Source organism: Neoarius graeffei, chromosome 7 (genome assembly GCF_027579695.1).
Source record: "Neoarius graeffei isolate fNeoGra1 chromosome 7, fNeoGra1.pri, whole genome shotgun sequence".
NCBI lineage: Eukaryota > Metazoa > Chordata > Actinopteri > Siluriformes > Ariidae > Neoarius > Neoarius graeffei.
Window position 1 is genome coordinate 97,719,338 of NC_083575.1, and position 21,401 is coordinate 97,740,738.

Genomic DNA, 21,401 nt, shown 5'->3' on the forward strand with positions numbered 1-21,401 from the left:
ATGGGGCCTGGCTGGGCCCAGCCCGAATGAGCAACATGGAACCACTCTCTTGTGGACCCACCACCTGCAGGAGGTGCCGTAAGAGTCCGGTGCATTGTGGATCGGGTGGCAGCCAAAGGCGGAGGCCCTGGCGTACTGATCCCTGACTGACAAAACTGGCTTTTGGGACATGGAATGTCACCTCTCTGGTGGGGAAGGAGCCTGAGCTTGTGCATGAAGTTGAGAGGTACTGACTAGATATAGTTGGGCTCACTTCAACACATAGCTTGGGCTTTGGAACCAATTTCCTGGAGAGAGGTTGGACTCTCTTCCATGCTGGAGTTGCCAAGGGTGAGTGGCACCGGGCAGGGGTGGGGCTATTTGTAGCCCCCCAGTTCAGTGCACTAACATCGGAATTCTCCCCAGTAAACGGGCGGGTTGTTTCCCTGCGCCTTCAGGTCGGGGAATGGTCTCTGACTGTCATTTGCGCTTATGCGCCAAATGGTAGTTCAGCGTATCCGGCCTTCTTGGAATCCTTGAGTGGGGTACTAGACAGTACACCACGAAGGGACTCCATTGTTTTACTGGGGGACTTCAACACTTACGTGGGCAATGACGGTGAGACCTGGAAGGGTGTGATTCAGAGGAACGGCCTGCCTGATCTATACCTGAGCAGTGTTCTGTTGTTGAACTTCTGTGCAATGCATGGTTTGGCCATAACAAAGACCATGTTTGAGCATAAGGGTGTCCATAAGTGCATATGGCACGAGGACACCCTAGGCTGTAGATCGATGATTGACTGTTTAGTCATTTCATCTGATCTACGACTGTATGTCTTGGACACTCAGGTGAAGTCCGTCCAAGCACCTCCAAGTCCGTGGTCATGGCGCTCAGCTGGAAACAGGTGGAGTGCCTACTTTGGGTCGGGAGGAGTTGTTACCTCAAGTGGAGGAGTTTAAGTATCTTGGGGTCTTGTTCACAAGTGAGGGTAGGGGGGAGCGGGAGTTGAACAGATGGATCGGGGCAGCATCAGCAGTGATGCGGATGCTAAACCAGTCTGTTGTGATAAAGAGAGCGCCGAGCCAAAAGGCAAAGCTCTCAATTTACTGGTCCATCTATGTTCCCACGCTCACCTATGGTCATGAGCTGTGGGTAGTGACCAAAAGAATGAGATCGCAGATACAAGCGATTGAAATGAGTTTTCTCTGCAGGGTGGCTGAGCTCTCCCTTAGAGACAGGGTGAGAAGCTTGGTCATTCGGGAGAGACTCAGAGTAGAACCACTGCTCCTCCACATCGAAAGGAATCAGTTGAGGTGGTTGGGGCACCTTGTTAGGATGCCCCCTGGACGCGTCCCAAGGGAGGTTCTCTGGGCATGCCCCACCAGGAGGAGACCCCAGGGCAGACCCAGGACATGCTGGAGAGATTACATCTCTCGGCTTGCCTGGGAACGCCTCGGCATTCCCCCGGAAGAGCTGGTGGAGGTGGCCAGGGAGAGGGAAGTCTGGGCTGCTCTGCTTAGGCTGCTACCCCCGCTACCCGGATAAGCAGCAGAAAATGGACGGACGGGCGGGTGGGCGGGCGGATGGGCGGGCGGGCGAAATATACCAAAATGTCATCAACACCATGTGCCTAAATGAGGATTAGTGAAATCTGAACGAAAATAATTCCTTTGTTTTTAATTTTATTTTCACTTTTCTTTCTGAAGTATTTCCTCTATACCTTTTCTTTTTATTGTGGAAAATATCATGATCTTTGCTTCAACGGTTATTGGTGTATAGCCTAAAATATATGCACAACAATGTGTACTTCCTTGATGATGTTACCCAAATGGTAAAATCATGCTGTAACTCAGGGCTTTGACAATAGAGAGCAGTGCAGCTACATGAGGAAGGACCAGGACGTTGAGCAGCCATTTTGAAAAAATTACTTGTGCATGAATGTTGGAATCCAGGATACTGATCAGGTAAATATGAAATTTCAAGATTTCAGGGAAATTAATGGTCTTTGCTGTTACCCCAAATGATAAAGATAACGATGCTGCATGTTGAAAAAGTTTCATTAGCCAAGTAACATGTTAGGATGGGATTAATAAATACATAATTTGTTTATCTTTTTTTCTGCACTCAGTGACCCAAAATGCCATGAGAAGACATTATGGTTAACGGTAAAGACAACAACTGGGCATTATTTTTTCATAATAATATCTCTGGCTTTGTGAATTCATGAAATATGCTTTTTTTTGTCTATTAAATATATTTACAGGGATTGTAACTAAAATTAGTGTATTGAAAATTTTTTAAATGTCTTTACTGTTACTCGTCACGTTTTCTGAGAATGGCCCAATAACAGCTCGTTGACAGGGACATGGACACAGTGCTGCCAGGTTAGCAAGTTTTTGACCTCACCTAGTGAATAATAAATCTTGTCTAGAGACTAGCAACACATTTGGCAGCTTCCATTCTTGTTGGGGAGCAAAACCAGAAATCACCTTTCACCTTCTGGATTTGTGAACGACGCTCTCGATCATCACTGTGTGTGCGGTGGACACTCGACTGATCAGAAACCCGTTTATAACTCTGTCGAATTGCTGATCTGTAAGGGGAAGTGTGTGTATGTGTTGTGTCTGTAAGGAGTCTCCAGTGTGAGCACTGTGTAACAGTCAGAGGTGAAGCTGGAGCTGTAAGGTTTCTGATGTCTTCAGGACAGAGGAGTTTACACTTCTTCTTTACAGTTTCTCAGGAACACGATGGAACAAACTGTTGTTTTTTTTATTAACTTTGAGATAACAAAGAGGGACTGGTGAGGGAAAGAGTGCGGTATAAGAGGAATAACCCTTAGAAAAAAACATGCTTTTGTAGGAACATAACGTTAGCTGTCATTATCTGTTTTCCCCCGAAGTGTTCAGTAAACATCGTTCCATTTCCAGTTGAATGTTTTCAACATGAGTGTGTTTGACACTTGGACTGATGAAAGTGTCTCAGTTTACTCGAGAGAAGCGTCAGATTTACGTGAAGCAGCGTGTGTTGAATGAAGTGACGGTGTGTGCTCGGGGGTTAGGGTGTGTGTCCTCATCAGCACAGCGACAGAAACACCTTCACGAGGATCCTGGACCGTGGTTAAAGCTGATCAGCTGAATGTTCTCAGTGTGGTTTGGATGAATGAAAACCCTTTTCTAGAGTCTCATTCAACATCTGAGGGTAAAATACACCTTTCGACCTTTACAGAAGTGATTTAATGACAGCTTTAAAGTCTGGAATTTAATTTTGGATTATAAGTTGTGTTAAATATTGAGGGGTTTTCTTGTCATTTTGTTGCTCTGAGGGATCGTTCAGGACGATCTCGGTTGGATTCGTCACTTCACAGCTTTGTGTGTCATTTTTATAGAGGTTAAAAAAATCTCAATTTAAACTTTGTTGTTCAAGCTTTGTGTCTCTCTCTCTCACTCACACACACACACACACACACACACACACACATTAGCTATACATATTAACCTCATAAACATGGATAGAAAAAGATTGTTAGGGCATTTTGTTGAGTATGTGTGTGTGTGGTGGGGGTGGGGGTATGTGTGTGTGTGGTGGGGGTATTGGGGGGGTATGTGTGTGTGTGGTGGGGGTATTGGGGGGGTATGTGTGTGTGGGGGTATGTGTGGGGGGTGGGGGTATTGGGGGGTATGTGTGTATGGGGTGGGGGTATTGGGGGGGTATGTGTGTGTGGGGGGGTATGTGTGTGTGTGGTGGGGGTATTGGGGGGGTATGTGTGTGTGGTGGGGGTATTGGGGGGGTATGTGTGTGGGGGGGCATGTGTGTGTGTGGTGGGGGTATTGGGGGGGTGTGTGTGGGGGTATGTGTGTGTGGTGGGGGTACTGGGGGGGTATGTGTGTGGGGGGGCATGTGTGTGTGTGGTGGGGGTATTGGGGGGGTATGTGTGTGTGGTGGGGGTATTGGGGGGGTATGTGTGTGTGGTGGGGGTATTGGGGGGGTATGTGTGTGTGGGGGTATGTGTGTGTGGTGGGGGTATTGGGGGGTATGTGTGTGTGGGGGTATGTGTGTGTGGTGGGGGTACTGGGGGGGTATGTGTGTGGGGGGGTATGTGTGTGTGTGGTGGGGGTATTGGGGGGGCATGTGTGTGGGGGGGGGTATGAAGATCTTGCACTTTTTAGTGTGTTTGTGGGTGTGTGGGGATTGTGAGGTAGAGTCCTGCACTCCCGCGGGAGTCCCGCGACCCGCCGCAAAGCAGTGCGGCGCGGGACAAATTTTGAAAGCTCATTGCGGGCACGGGTGGGACCGGAAGTGCACATATGCGCGCGGGAGCGGGAGTGCACATATGCGGCGCGGGTGGGTGTGGTGATAAGCTGCAGTCCCGCTAACTAAAAACGTGCTTGAAATAAAATTTATAAATTATTAATTTATGTCTATCATATATAATTTGTGCTGGATATTTTATTTGGCATTAATAAAAACATTTTAAGATGCCTAAATTTGCAGAGAAAGTCAGATTGCCAGATTGAGTGAGAAACAGCATCTTAAACTTGCCATTGATCACTCTAAGGGGAAATTCTTTGATCACTCTAATGACTCGCAGTTCACACCCAGCTAGCAAGAGAATCATGAGTGAATTGATTTACTTGTTGCGTTAGTCTACAACTTTAATCAGAGAGACAGGTTACACAGTGACGGTAGGCTTGACTCAATGCTATCCCAGAAATCCTTCCTGTAATATGCAAATTTGGCTGTCCAATCAGAGGCGGCCAGATTTGCATATTACAGGAAGGATTTCTGGGATAGCATTGAGTCAAGCCTACCGTCACTGTGTAACCTGTCTCTCTGATTAAAGTTGTAGACTAACGCAAGCAGTAAATCAATTCATTTCGTTTACTAGCTCTGCTTTGCAATAAAAAAAAAAACCATTGGTACAAAGCAAGCCCATTCACTTTTTTATGCTGATCAGAGAATTACAATGGTTTCTCATGTGATAAAAATGTGTGATTTGCGATTAAATATTTTAATCGTTTGACAGCACTAATTATTATTATTAGAGATACTACATGCTGAATTCAGAAACAAGGTAAACAATAACAAACGTGAGCTGTAGATATTTATGCTTAAATCCACTCAAAGTAGGGGGCGGGGCACCATCACGCTGTGTCAAGACAAGAACTTTACTGAGAAATAACGCGAACGTCTGCATCATGCGGGATTTGCGGGTGGGAGCGGGACAAAATATGGCAGGCGCGGGCGGGAGCGGGACTGAAAATCATAATTCTTTGCGGGCGGGAGTGGGACTGAAAAATCCGACCCGCGCAGACGTCTATTGTGAGGGATGGGAGAGTCCTGTGTGTGTGTGGGGGGGATTTTCTTATTCTTATTTGATCTTATTATGCTTGTGTATGACCATTAGGTGTGGGAGGGTATAACCTACTGAAATGTGAAGTTTTGGTGGTTTGGAGAGCATGTCTCACGCTCTCTCTCTCTCTCTCTCTCTCTCGAGGTTGGAGTGTTAAAACTTATACTCTATGTAAAGAGGGGTAGTGGGATGGGATAATGCATATTTGCACTGGCTTGCACATTCCTTTGCACATTTCGTTTAACTTATGGTGTATGTGTGTGCGCGTGTGATTGTGAAAAATGACGCTGCTATGTATGCTTTATGAGGCTATCCACTTCTATTCTACTGGTCTAAATCACTACAAATTGCTCTAATGACAGATTTGGTGACATTTCCTGTACATTTTATTTATCTTTTTTATTACATCCACCTGCCAAGGGACGACAGGCGGAAACTAGCATGTACTGCTATAACCTGGTACAGACATCTGTCCGTACCACAAGGATAATGTTTAATTTGTACACTGTCCCTTTTAAAAATAAAATAAACTTTAAACTGTAAACACTAGAGATGTGCATCTCAATACATTACCAGTGACCCGATATATTCAAGATTCCTATGAAACAGCTACTAATACGATACGATTTTATTAAACATATGATGCGATACAAAAGAATACAAAGCTGTGCGATTCGATATGGTTCAGAGAGTTTGGTTTTAATTCTTTGGCTCTTCTGAAAGGGGCCGGCTCACTCTTCCCAGAATCCAATTCACTGTTTTTGTTTTGAAACCATGTGACCGCTACCTGTTCGCTCTCTGTGCAGCAAAACCTCCTCGCATTCACCGTTAATGATCCCCTCGAAATCCATCTCCAATGTTTTCATCATCTGTGTCTCATACTTGGGAGTTTTGAACGAAGTATGGTCATCTTTCCTTCGTGGCCGCCGGCGAGACCTTTCAGAGTTTGACACGAACTCTTTAATCCACTCGTCCAGTCAGAGCAGCAGAGAGATTTTTCACTCGTCCTGACCAGAACCTTTTTATTCCTGTGTATTTACTCTTTCAGTGAAAGGAAAGTGATTAACAAAGTTTATCTAAAAGCAGGTATAGTTATGATCATTATGCTTTAATGATTTATAATTTCTCAATAAAACTCAAACTTTAACTGTAACAATAAACAAACTATCCAATACCCCATTATGGTGTGTGTGTGCGTTCGTTCGTGTTCTAACCCGTTACCTGATCTGCAGTTTTAAGAGTTAGACTTGCCCAAATTCAAAACTTCTGGAGGAAATAAAGCTAAATCCTGATTAATCCAATAAAACCTGAAGTATAAATTAATTTAAAGTAAACGAGTTGGACATGATAAAGGTGACAGAATCACTCTGTGAATGAAAACAAACTGTAAGTGAGTTTGGCGTTTACTGTCGTACAATTCCCACAAAATATTTTACCACATTTGTGATGGTTAATGTGAACCAGACAAAAGAACAATACAATGAAATGAAGAGTCACCACAGATATTTATTGAGGTATTTGATCACAATCTATAATTAGAGATTACATCGTGGTTATTTTTACATACACGCCTGCTGCATTCGGCTTCCCTGGAATTTCATAAACAGTAACATGGCCAGGTCACTGAGGGGATTGAACTGGTTTTGTTGGAAATTTATTGATGTAACTCTGGAATAATTACTATAGAAATGGTGAATTTCTACAAATATTCAGCTCCAAACATTTGGCTGTCCCGGACAGTCGGACTAACATTAATGTTGAGACCTGCCATTACGATGGAATAACCAAATGGAAACAAAATGGATCGGTCAAAAGAATTTAAATTGGAGATACTTTCACAAAATATGTTCAGTTTCACATGACCGGTTCAGCTCTGTGGTGTAGGATCTCACCGCAATGTTGCGGATTGTTTTGATATTGAAAATGGCAACTTGCTACTACAGAGGATTCTGGGAAGGGTGAGCTGTCTCCTTTAGTACTTAACTGTTAAACACTGTGAGGATTAAGAGTGGAGTGGAGTGCGGTGTGCTGTCCCTCCCACCAGCAGATGGAGCTGTTTTACACCATGTGTGTACCGATTCACCCATTTTCTCATTTTCCTATGATATCTTTGGGGGGAAAAAATTACATGAAGAAAATTTCATTAGCAAAAAAAAGCAACATTTTTTTTTCTTACTGGTTATCACCTTAAATATTCCTTTTGTTAAATTAAAAACAAACTTTTGTTTCATTTTCTTAATAATTAACGATAATTATTAACTTTGGAAAATAAAATGTTAAATCTGAACAAGAGATTAAAGTAATACACTGCGAGAAGTTCTCACAGATGTAATTGTTCAGCATGTGACGAATCGCCCAGTTCAGGATTCGATTACATTCACAATATCGGGTTCACTATTCAGTTTTCCCATTATATTTTTTAATTTTAAATAATAAATGAAGAAAATTTTACCAAAAAAAGTAACACTTATTTTCCTATTGTTTATAAATAAAAAAAAAATTAGTTTCATTTTCTGAAATAACCAACAATAATAATTTACCAACATTTGTAAAGGTTGGAATAAAATATAATAGACTATTAACTAAATTATTCCTTTTATTAAAAATGAAACCGGTAATAATATATTCATTTTCTTAATAAACCTTTATGAACATTTGTTTTGCCTCCATTTGCTTCTCCTTTCTTTATCTTTCAGCAGCCTGTAAAAACAGAGAGCGACGATTTCTGTTAAATCTATTTGTACAGAATCACACAGCAGTGAAGTCACGTGTGTTCCTGCTATTGTACATTATTACGCCCCCTGCTGTCTAAACAACACAATTACAGTGAGGAAACACGAAGAGATTACACAGCCTGATAATAATCACCATTCATTTTTTATTTCATTGATTTGAATGATAAATTTGTATCGTGATTTATCATTGCATGATTTATCGTCACACGCCTCCTTTAGGCCTTCAGCAGGTATCTCACTCAGGAGTGAGCACAAAGCAATGGTGCTGTTCGTATACGAACAATAAAAAATAAAAACAGCTCTTTTATAGCTGCTCTCAGATGTTTTGAGATCCCGTTAAGCCACGCCTTCAACCTGTGTGAGATTTGGTGAGAGCAGACATGATGAGCAAGCGCATGAGAAACAGTTTAGAGATGAGGAACCAGTCTGAGTATAAAATTATTGGGCACATTTCAAAATAATAATACCTAATAATTATGTATTAATAAATCAGATGCTTTGTGATTTCGTCCCAAACTGTATCTGATGCTCTCATTTATACTCAGTGGAGCTTCCTGTCCTCAGTAGGCACGCGAGTGGACGTTGGTTTTCGGTGTGTGTGTGTGTGTGTGTGTGTGTGTGTGCACACGTTTGACTCTTCAGGAGTGTGAAAGTTTTACCTGCAGCTCTTTGAGAACTCTTTGAGGTCTCCAACCCGCTGAGGAGTGTGTAATGATTCAGCTCCTGCGCTGAAGGGAGGGGAAGGAGGTGTGTGTTTCAGGTGCGGGTGTCTCTCGGGAGCCGAGCTCGATCCTCCACAGACGTCTTTTCAGCTCCTAATAATAACTTGAAAGTGTGGTCTCGTTCACGGCGCCTCTTTTCTTTTTAATTAGCCTTTAGTGTGAATAAAGCTAATTGCTGGGAGATAATTGGGCTTAGTTTCACTTCTCAAAGTCTCTACCACACACACACACACACACACACACACAGATAAATGAATGATGTACCTGAAGAGTGATTGATATATAAAGGTAATCGCATCCTCAGCCACGTCCCAAATCACAGTTTCACTACAGTGTGTGCACTATTGAGGGTGTATACAGAGTACAGTTTGATCAGATTTTTTTATGGAATTATTATTATTAACAAATAAATGTAAGATAATTCAGCTAATCTTTAGGTTTTTGTGTTTTGAAAAGATTTCAGGTTTGAAATGTAGAAATAGGTTGACAGTAATAACCTTATTCTGAGTTTATTGTAATCTGTTAACAGGTGACCCTGTGTTTAAGTGATCTCACACTCGAGGTCGTGCTGAATATCAGCACGGCTGGGATTGGGGCACTTGAGTGTTTGATCACTTTAGAATGTTATTATTATTATTGTTATAATAAAAAACAAGAAGTTAGTATCGAGTCAGTGACATTTCAGATCCAGTGTGATGAGATCTCTATGCGTGTGTGTAGAGCTCAGCTGGAGGAGGATTTGGATGTGGCTCGTGTTCGAGTGGCCATGGAGCGAGCTACAGCGCAGGAGCTACGTCTGCGTCTGCATGAGGAACAGCAAGGTGTCTCTCTCTCTCTCACACACACGCTCATCCATGACAGAAGTATAAAACGTAATAAAAATGCAAGAATATACACAATGCAGTGTAATTAATGTGTGTAGCTTCTTTTTTAATAAGTGTTTAACTCTTCACATCTCCAACAGCGCACTGAGGACATTTAATTACTTTTATTTGGATCCAAGAAACAAGCAAGGGGTACAAGATCCAAATATTCTGGAAAAGGTCTTCGATAGAATGACAGATCTTAAAGGCTACACACTTATACCAGCACTCTTATTAATGTAATACTCAACATTCAAGGATAAACAAAACATCTCCGTCTCCATATGTGCATACGACCAATAACAGCGGAGACAGAGCAGAACTTTGCCAAATTTTTTGCTCCTCTTTTTTGCACTCCCCCCAACTGCAGCCCTCTGACTGCGTTCTTATGTACATGGCCTACGCTTCCAAAAACCAGGACTACAAGCCTGCATTCATATCCCAATTGCAGAATCCGTTCTAATCAGGGCTGATATTTCAGTAATTTGGAATAATAGCAAGTGTCTATATACAAATCAGAACAGCACCCAACCTCAATAATGCATACAGAATTCACAGATGAATTTACAATTACAATATCCCGTGTGTTTGGAATGTCTGTCTTTAAAATAATCAAAATCAGATGTGTTATGTTGAAACCAGTTTGTTTTCACAGCACTATGTAGAAAAACTTGCAATCATGTCCTTGGTTTATTTTTTGTAAGTCCTTTGCAACCAGATCGCCCAAACGGTCGTGCCTGGCCACATACTGTCCTTTACAGTAACTGCATCCATTCAGTGTATGGGACACGGTTTCGTTTTCCTGATGGTTTGTGTGTGATATACAGAAGGGGTCGTGCCTTCATGGATACCAAATTGCCAAGTTGTATCTCGTTGGACGGCATTGCAGTCGTGCTTTAATGGCAAAGACAATAGTTTCTTCTGGAATGGAGTGATTTTTGAAAATTGAATGGGACACGGATTTGTCAGCAGACTGTCGGAGCGCTAGTTTCCCTTGTAGTTTTAGGCTTTTCCAGCGCTGTGCACCCTGTGTGTGTGTTTATGGTGTAGAAGTGATGCTCTGATGTCCTTTATTTGCAACTGGCGCGATGTGTTGTTTTCTTTCAAAACCACTAAAGGCGAAATATGAATGACACACACACACATCACTTACTCCATTTCAGCTGTCTGTCAGCTTTGCCTTTTATGGTGTTTTGTGGGCGTGGCTAAATGTAAACCTGCTGTGATTTCTACACACTCTGTAAATTCACAGCTGATTTGCGTTTAACGCCACAAGCACGTTAGTACGAAGAAAATCAGAAACTGTTTAAGTGTAGAAAGTGTGATGAATTTTTAAATACAGTTTAGTTTTTAAAAAAGTTACAAATGACTTCAATAAAATAATTAAAGTCAATGTTCAGAGAGAAACTATATAAAATTAAAACATTTTAAAATCTCGTAAAAAGTCTTGATAGAGGAATCTGTTCATGAGAAAAGAGAGCGAGTCCGGCCTTGTGAAAGCTCCAGTATCCTACTATTTTTTATTTTCCCCCCTGAGAGAGTGCAGGGTGACGGCCACGCTCTCAGAGATGGCAGCCGCGGGCGATTTTCAGGTCGACGTAGTTATTGTTGCACTAATGGACTTAAATTGCCTTCTAACTGCTGTTCCAGAGGTCCTGAAAAAGATAATTTGCCTCACGTTGCTCACATAATAACCTAACTGGTCTGGCCATTTAGCTAATTAGTATTGCGTACATGTGATTGGTGGCTAGCGGAATCCTTCATCGCTAGCGTTTGTGTTAGCATGTGTGTTGGAGTCAGTATGGATTTAACCCTGATTTACTGCAGTGTGTCTTTATGAGATTAAGATATGGCACAGTTTGCAGCTGTAGGGTGGTGAGTGAAGAGGTTAACGAAGTGTGTGTGTGTGTGTGTGTCACCCGTCTGATCCAGGAGATGAAACTGAACCACGTCTAAACCTCCTGACCTAATCAGAGGCGCAGCTCGAGCCGAGTCGGGTCTGACGGGCCGAGCGGAAAACGCCGCATCTTACAAATCTGTTAATCCGCGCGCAGGCTCAGGGAAACGAAGCGGGCCGGCATTAAGCGGGAATGTTCTCTCCAGGCCGAGCTCAACGCAGCGGAAAGTCACCTTCGGAGTGATTTTAATCCAGACACGTGTTTATCAGCCATCCAGAAAAGAGTGGGACGATGAAGCACACGCTCCCTGCTCACCTCCTGATTAGTCCTGACAACCTCCTGAGACCAAAGAGACGGCTAATTTAAACTAACAAACTCACTCCGAGTGTGCGCGCGAGCGTGCGTGAGAGAAACAGAACATCATCTGACTGCATGCTTTGGACCGTCTGAGAGGTCAGCTGACCCGGATCATAGAGGTCGACTTGTAAATATTTCACCACGTCCACGTTTCCACAAACACGGACAGCGTGGAAGTTTTATCAGCACACCAAAAGCCGAAAAAAACTTTTTTTTTTTCCATCTGAACTTCCCGACTTCTCCCAGCGTTCTGGAGTCACATCGTGAGGACGTGAGGAGAAAGTCTTTTGTTCAGTGATAATGTGATGATTGGTCGGGGTCAGAGGTCACCGTGTAAGGAGTGCGTTAGTGTCTTTGCTCAGAAATCAGAACAAAAGCAGCTGCTGAAAAAGGACCAGAAAAGGAGTGTGATTAATCATCATGGTGTGTGTGTGCGCGCGCACAAATGTGCTTATACTTGCTACATATCGAGGACCAGAGCATGTTTTTTACCAATAGACTGAGGACATTTTTGCCCCTTTTCCACCAAAGCAGTTCCAGGGCTGGTTCGGGGCCAGTGCTTAGTTTGGAACCGGGTTTTCTGTTTCCACTGACAAAGAACTGGCTCTGGGGCCAGAAAAACCGGTTCCAGGCTAGCACCAACTCTCTGCTGGGCCAGAGGAAAGAACCGCTTACGTCAGCGGGGGGGCGGAGTTGTTAAAAACAATAAGACCGCGAAAGATCGCCATTTTTAAGCGACAAGAAGCAGCAGCTGTACAAACACGAAGTCATCCATTATTATTATTATTGTTGTTGTTGCTGCTGCTTCCGTGTTGTTTTTGCTTTGACATTCGCACCAAGGTTTATGCAAACGTAGTGACGTAACTGACGTATACAGTGACGTAATGACGTGTCTTCTCTTAGCACCGCGAGCTATGGAAAAGCAAACTGGTTCTCAGCTGGCTCGCGAGTTGAACGAGTTGTGAACCAGCACCAGCCCCGAACCAGCCCTGGAACTGATTTGGTGGAAAAGGGGTATTTGTCTGGTCCTCACTTCTTCAAAGGGCTGTTTGTGTGTTAAGACTCAGTTTTAAGCTTAGGGTTGGGGGTGGGGTTATGGTTGGGGCGGGGTTAGGGTGGGGTTAGACATTTAGTTGTGAAGGTTAAGGGGTAGGGAATGTATGTCAGTGAGAGTCCCTACAATGACAGAAGTGTGTGTGTGTGTGTGTGTGTGTGTGTGTGTGTGTGTGTGTGTGTGTGTGTGTTTCTCTCTCACAGAGCTGCAGCTGGATGATGATGATGTGGACAGAGTGAGCAGCACCCCACTACCTCCTATACACAGACTACAACAGTCTGTTAGAAAGGTGTACACACACACACACACACACACACACACACTTTTACATGTTAGAGTATACATGAGAGGCATGCGGTAAGTAACTGGTCTTTACACACAGACACACAGATAAGAGAGTGTGTGTGTGTGTGTAATTGGGAGCAGATGATGGCAGTGAGGCGTGTGCAGCTCCACCATATGGCTCAGTAATGGGAGCTTGTCATCGCCTTTATTACTGAATGACAAGCACCATGTTCAACCAAATAACCTGCTGGGGGTGGTCCGCTCTCACTAACACACTCCAGTTTGTGTGTGCGCTCGTGTCACCCACATTACTGCCAGCCCGTTGTCAGCCAGGCGGAAAGTGCCTAATGCTGTTTGAAAGGTGGCGTGTTGCAGCTTGAGGAAAGTAAAAGCAGGCAGTTTGCCTGGGGGTATATCTCTCTCTCTCTCTCTCTCTCTCTCTCTCTCACACACACACACACACTCTCTCTTTCTCTCACACTCTCACACACACTAACAAGCTGCTCGATGGGTTATTCAAAAGGCGACAAAAAAAACAGTAAGGGGGATGAAGGGTGAGTGCAGCCACACACACACACTACATGATCGTGTGTGATTGGACACAAGCATGTAATATGAATTCACATGGACTAATGTCATCATCAGTCCGCTGTGGGCGCGCCCCAGTCCACACACCCTGTTCACCCTGTAGCGCCCCCAGCAGCCCTGTCCGTGTGCCGTGTCCTGTCCTGCTGTGAGCCATTTCCGTCAGCAGGACGAGTGGAGAGCTCCGTCATTACCAACGTCTCCGATTTTTTCCACACACTTGAATAGAGACAAGGCGATTGAATCGCAGCCATCCACATGAAATGCACTCGTTTCCTCATCGCTGAGTCTTCTAATGGCCAACAGAGTGGAAGACGCGTTCGGTAATAAACATGTCAGTATGTTTTTACGCTTGAAGGTGACACAGTGTTGACATGATGGACGTCGTTCCTGAGACTCAGAGTTCAGTAGAACTACCTGGACATGAGTACACTTCACTGTGGTGTGGTGATGATTATACAGTTTATTCATGTGATGGGCGTCGTACGCCTGAGGATGCTTTACTGATGAAGTGAGAAACGTACAAGTCAAAATAAGAGACACAGAAGGTCAGAAGATCGTCTTGAAGCTGAAGTTGTGCTCACAATCTTTTTATGCACAATTTTAGACAAAAATAAAATCAGTAAACTGACAAAGAAACCGAATTCAAAACTGTAGCCTGAATGACTCACGCGTAAAGAATAGAATGGTTTCTGTAATGCGGTGTGTGTGTGTGTGTGTGTGTGTGTGTGTGTGTAGATTGAAGTGTTAGAAAGGAAGATGGTGTGTCTGGAGAGAGAGACATTGAAGCTGCGAGAGGACAAGCAGGCCCTACAGGACGCTAACGATCTCCTGCGTAGCAAGCGAACTGAGTTCCAGGCGGCACTGCAGCAGGCCCGTGTGCGTGAGGAAGCGGCCCAGGTTCGGTCAAGCGCTGAGAGGGACAGGCTGCTCGGCGAGGCCCAGGCTCTACAGGCCCAGCTGGAGAAATCACGCAGAACAGAGACAGCAGCTCGGACAGCATTACTGAAGATCAGGCAGGAAGTGGGAGTGCTGAGGGCTGAGAGAGACTTCCACAGGAACAAGACACGGCGAGGACGTGGGAGACACACCACAACACAAGCCATCTCTGTGCAGCTGAGGACATGCAGTCCAACGAAGGACGAGTGGGAGGACATGAATCCTGACAGGTATGTTCTCTCTCTCGTCTCTCTGTCCTTCTCTCTGTCTCCCTCTCTTCTTATTTTCCTGTGCTGAATCCGAGACGAATGCAGAGGCGTGTGATTGGGTGATGGTAATTGATAATTTGTTGATATTCAGTAAGAGCAGCAACTAGCAGATCCTCCTGATGCATTGTGGGACATCTCGCTCACTGCTGGTTAAGAGGATTTGAGCCAGAGCCAGGAAGTGAAAACAAGTCACATGCACTGTCCCCACACAGTGTCCCCAAATCACGTCCCTGCATCATGTTCACACACAGCTTTCACACACAGAGTTCCCACATCACGTCCTAACAGGGTGTGTCCCCGCATCACATTCCCACACAGTGTCCCCGCATCACGTCCCTACCTCACATTCTCAGTGTGTCCCCCTCATCCCATCACCACACAGATTCTGCATACATTCTCACAGGGTGTGTCCTCAGATCATGTCCCCACACAGTCCCCACATCACATTCTCAGTGCGTGTCCCCTCATTACATCCCCACATAGTGTCCGCACATCACGTCCCCACACAGTGTCACCACAGCATGTCCCTGCACAGTGTCCCCCCCATCACGTCCCCACACATGATGTTGGGACAGGGTGTATCTCCACACCACGTCCCCATACAGTGCCCCTCCCCAATCCTGATCCCACACAGTGTGTCCACACATGATGTTCTCACAGGGTGTGTCTCCATATCACGTCACCACACCCTTTTCAACCAACAGGGAACGGGTTCTTGAACCGATTCCATTCAGGATTCACTGAACCTGGTGCCAGCTAGCAAACCAGCCCACGTTTTCACCAGTTTTGAGCAGAACCATTGTAAGCAAGGATGTGTCATGAACATGGGGGATTAAACAGTGGGAGTGAACAGTATTAGCAGGATGGTGGAGCGCACTGACTACCGCCAAGCTTTTATTCTGTTATTGCAGATATTTGTTTTCATTCCATTTTTTCTGAAGATGTATCCTTTTCCATTGCGTTCACCGTTCCTGTGCTTTGCTTCCTCTTCAAACTAATGCACAAAGGAACCAGTTCCCTGTTGGTGAGAAAGGGTAACTGTCCCCGCATCGAGTCCCCACGCTGAGTCGAGTCCCCACACTGTGGAGAAACTAGTAATACACATGTTCGTTTGGTGTTAATGATGTTTTATACATAGTGTTTTTGTTTTTTCCGCAGTGACAGTGAGGTTTTCTCTGACAGTCTGGAGAGTCGGCGTGCTGCTCGTCCTCTCCGCCCTGCTGCTCAGCCAAAGGTCAGAAACTAAATTACAGTCTGAAACAATGATTCTCACTGATTAACCAACTGAATATTACTATTGCTATATCTCTCTTTTGTGCGCAGCATCTGCTGGACACGCCCCTATAAATGAGCTGTTACAATGGAAACAATAATGTATTAGAATGATTAATCAACACCTTCTAACCAATCAGAATCCAGAACTCAGTAACACTGTGGTATCAGACTGAGTGAGGAGAAGAATTCCTGCCAGGTGTCTGCCGAACTCATCTCTCCTCAGAGGGAGCCTGAAGACTCTGTCTCTCTCTCTCTCTCTCTCTCTCTCTCTCTCTCTCTCTCTCTCTCTCTCTCTCTCGGGCTGTCATGTCCTCTCTCTGATCTCTCAGTGACAACCGAGCTCCAAGTTACTCATGTCACACTAAAGAGCTTCCAGATGAATCTGTGATCAAACCAGAGAGAGAGAGATCAAACCCTTTTAGTCAGAGCTGAGCTACACACTCAAGGGGCGAATCCTCCTCCGCTTTGATGTGACTACAAACGCTTCAGCGTGTCACACTGTCAGGAAACGGCACGCTGCGTTACGTTAAACTGTTCCCCCAGATTAACATGTCGTGTTTTGGTTCCGCCCCCCACAGGCCTGCACAGCACTCCTTCACCAACACACAGTCAGAGGCACCTCCACTGCAGCCAGGGCTCGCAATGCAGGTAACACTCACACTACATCACCTCCTCCTGTACACGCAACATCACCTCCTCCTGTACACGCAACACCACCCCCTCCTGTACACGCAACATCACCCCCTCCTGTACACGCAACACCACCCCCTCCTGTACACGCAACATCACCCCCTCCTGTACACGCAACACCACCCCCTCCTGTACACGCAACATCACCCCCTCCTGTACACGCAACACCACCCCCTCCTGTACACGCAACACCACCCCCTCCTGTACACGCAACACCACCCCCTCCTGTACACGCAACACCACCCCCTCCTGTACACGCAACATCACCCCCTCCTGTACACGCAACACCACCCCCTCCTGTACACGCAACACCACCCCCTCCTGTACACGCAACACCACCCCCTCCTGTACACGCAACACCACCCCCTCCTGTACACGCAACACCACCCCCTCCTGTACACGCAACACCACCCCCTCCTGTACACGCAACACCACCCCCTCCTGTACACGCAACACCACCCCCTCCTGTACACGCAACACCACCCCCTCCTGTACACGCAACACCACCCCCTCCTGTACACGCAACACCACCCCCTCCTGTACACGCAACATCACCCCCTCCTGTACACGCAACACCACCCCCTCCTGTACACGCAACACCACCCCCTCCTGTACACGCAACATCACCCCCTCCTGTACACGCAACATCACCCCCTCCTGTACACGCAACACCACCCCCTCCTGTACACGCAACACCACCCCCTCCTGTACACGCAACACCACCCCCTCCTGTACACGCAACACCACCCCCTCCTGTACACGCAACACCACCCCCTCCTGTACACGCAACACCACCCCCTCCTGTACACGCAACACCACCCCCTCCTGTACACGCAACACCACCCCCTCCTGTACACGCAACACCACCCCCTCCTGTACACGCAACATCACCCCCTCCTGTACACGCAACACCACCCCCTCCTGTACACGCAACACCACCCCCTCCTGTACACGCAACACCACCCCCTCCTGTACACGCAACATCACCCCCTCCTGTACACGCAACACCACCCCCTCCTGTACACGCAACACCACCCCCTCCTGTACACGCAACATCACCCCCTCCTGTACACGCAACATCACCTCCTCCTGTACACGCAACACCACCCCCTCCTGTACACGCAACACCACCCCCTCCTGTACACGCAACATCACCTCCTCCTGTACACGCAACACCACCCCCTCCTGTACACGCAACACCACCCCCTCCTGTACACGCAACATCACCCCCTCCTGTACACGCAACACCACCCCCTCCTGTACACGCAACACCACCCCCTCCTGTACACGCAACATCACCCCCTCCTGTACACGCAACATCACCCCCTCCTGTACACGCAACATCACCCCCTCCTGTACACGCAACATCACCCCCTCCTGTACACGTAACACCACCCCCTCCTGTACACGCAACACCACCCCCTCCTGTACACGCAACACCACCCCCTCCTGTACACGCAACACCACCCCCTCCTGTACACGCAACACCACCCCCTCCTGTACACGCAACACCACCCCCTCCTGTACACGCAACATCACCCCCTCCTGTACACGCAACACCACCCCCTCCTGTACACGCAACACCACCCCCTCCTGTACACGCAACACCACCCCCTCCTGTACACGCAACACCACCCCCTCCTGTACATGCAACATCACCCCCTCCTGTACACGCAACACCACCCCATCCTGTACACGCAACACCACCCCCTCCTGTAGACGCAACACCACCCCCTCCTGTACACGCAACACCACCCCCTCCTGTACACGCAACACCACCCCCTCCTGTACACGCAACACCACACCCCCCTGTACACGCAACACCACCCCCTCCTGTACACGCAACACCACCCCCTCCTGTACACGCAACATCACCCCCTCCTGTACACGCAACATCACCCCCTCCTGTACACGCAACACCACCTCCTCCTGTACACGCAACACCACCCCCTCCTGTACACGCAACACCACCCCCTCCTGTACACGCAACACCACCCCCTCCTGTACACGCAACACCACCCCCTCCTGTACACGCAACATCACCTCCTCCTGTACACGCAACATCACCCCCTCCTGTACACGCAACACCACCCCCCTGTACACGCAACACCACCCCCTCCTGTACACGCAACACCACCCCCTCCTGTACACGCAACATCACCCCCTCCTGTACACGCAACATCACCTCCTCCTGTACACGCAACACCACCCCCTCCTGTACACGCAACACCACCCCCTCCTGTACACGCAACACCACCCCCTCCTGTACACGCAACACCACCCCCTCCTGTACACGCAACACCACCCCCTCCTGTACACGCAACACCACCCCCTCCTGTACACGCAACATCACCTCCTCCTGTACACGCAACATCACCCCCTCCTGTACACGCAACACCACCCCCCTGTACACGCAACACCACCCCCTCCTGTACACGCAACACCACCCCCTCCTGTACACGCAACATCACCCCCTCCTGTACACGCAACACCACCTCCTCCTGTACACGCAACACCACCCCCTCCTGTACACGCAACACCACCCCCTCCTGTACACGCAACACCACCCCCTCCTGTACACGCAACACCACCCCCTCCTGTACACGCAACATCACCCCCTCCTGTACACGCAACATCACCCCCTCCTGTACACTCAACAACACCTCCTGTTCACGCAACATCACCTCCTGTTCACGCCACATCACCTCCTGTGCACGCCACATCACCTCCTGTGCACTCAACAACACCTCCTGTGCACTCAACATCACCTCCTGTGCACTCAACATCACCTCCTGTGCACGCAACATCACCTCCTGTGCACGCAACATCACCACCTGTGCACGCAACATCACCACCTGTGCACGCAACATCACCTCCTGTGCACTCAACATCACCTCCTGTGCACTCAACATCACCTCCTGTGCACTCAACATCACCTCCTGTACACTCAACATCACCTCCTGTGCACGCCACATCACCTCCTGTGCACGCCACATCACCTCCTGTGCACGCCACATCACCTCCTGTGCACTCAACATCACCTCCTGTGCACTCAACATCACCTCCTGTGCACTCAACATCACCTCCTGTGCACTCAACATCACCTCCTGTTCACGCAACATCACCTCCTGTGCACGCCACATCACCTCCTGTGCACGCCACATCACCTCCTGTGCACTCAACATCACCTCCTGTGCACTCAACAACACCTCCTGTTCACGCCACATCACCTCCTGTGCACGCCACATCACCTCCTGTGCACTCAACATCACCTCCTGTGCACTCAACATCACCTCCTGTGCACTCAACATCACCTCCTGTGCACTCAACATCACCTCCTCTACACTCAACATCACCTCCTGTACACGCAACATCACCTCCTGTACACTCAACAACACCTCCTGTACACGCCACATCACCTCCTGTGCACTCAACAACACTTCCTCTACATGCCACATCACCTCCTGTGCACTCAAGATCACCTCCTGTAAACAGTGCATCACTTCTTGTCCAAGGTGAGGGAGAAAACTGCAAAATCTGTCTTATCATGACATCACACAGCACCACACACAGCCATTACACACACGTGCGAGCACACACACATACATACCTCTACTGCTGCACAAAAATAAACTCTCAAATAATTTAATAATTTTTTGAATAATTTACTGCTTTAATTGTCTCTCACTCTCATTGGCTCCGTCCCAATCCACACATTCCCACACTACAGAGTGTATCGGAATAGGATGCCTCTGTCACTTACTACAGTTTAGCTGCTGTATTTTTCTGATACTCTGTTAGCTTGTGTGACTCCGATCTGTCCGCAGCTACCTCACAATCTAATGCACTCCCTCTGAAGTCAAGTGTACCTCAAGAGTGAGATTGGGCGTGTCCCAGAGTGCATGTAGGGAACTGAGTAGTGTATTGAAATGGTTACAGTTAACCTATCATGGTGTCCTGTTCTGACACACTGTTTAGTGTCGTAAGTTAAATGGCATCATAAGTGTGTGTTCTCGTCTCTCCATGGCAGTGTGGTGCTTTTTGATGATGTCATCATATCCTTAGATGACATAATAATGTACTGTTTTAAGAGCTGTTTTATGCTACATACGTAGGTGGCTTATTGTAATTGGGACAGTACGGATAGTGTGTGTGGAATATTCTGGAACTGATGATTAAACCTGTGTGTGTGTGTGTGTGTGTGTGTGTGTGTGTGTGTGTGCGCGCAACTTTACACGTGTGTTGATGTTTTGTGTCAGTGTTGCAGCAGGACACTGAAATGAGGAAGAGGAGGGTGATGATGAAGAGCAGGAGGTGTGTGGTGATGAAGGGAGCAGGTAAACACCATGCCACTCCGCTAACACACACTCATGCTGAGGTTTTACACTCCTGATTGTGTG

General features: G+C 46.9%; 1 protein-coding gene across 5 annotated transcripts in view; it reads left to right on the plus strand.

Annotated features, from left to right (window-relative positions):
* The window catches only part of cntln (centlein, centrosomal protein), a 189,865-nt gene that overhangs the window by 131,664 nt on the left and 36,800 nt on the right, over nt 1–21,401 (plus strand). For all 5 annotated transcript variants that reach the window (XM_060926631.1, XM_060926634.1, XM_060926635.1 and 2 more), the window contains exons 15-20: nt 9,507–9,607; nt 13,162–13,247; nt 14,567–14,997; nt 16,195–16,270; nt 16,890–16,959; nt 21,261–21,338. In XM_060926631.1, coding sequence (XP_060782614.1) covers nt 9,507–9,607; nt 13,162–13,247; nt 14,567–14,997; nt 16,195–16,270; nt 16,890–16,959; nt 21,261–21,338 — 842 coding nt within the window. The remainder of the gene's footprint in view (nt 1–9,506; nt 9,608–13,161; nt 13,248–14,566; nt 14,998–16,194; nt 16,271–16,889; nt 16,960–21,260; nt 21,339–21,401) is intronic.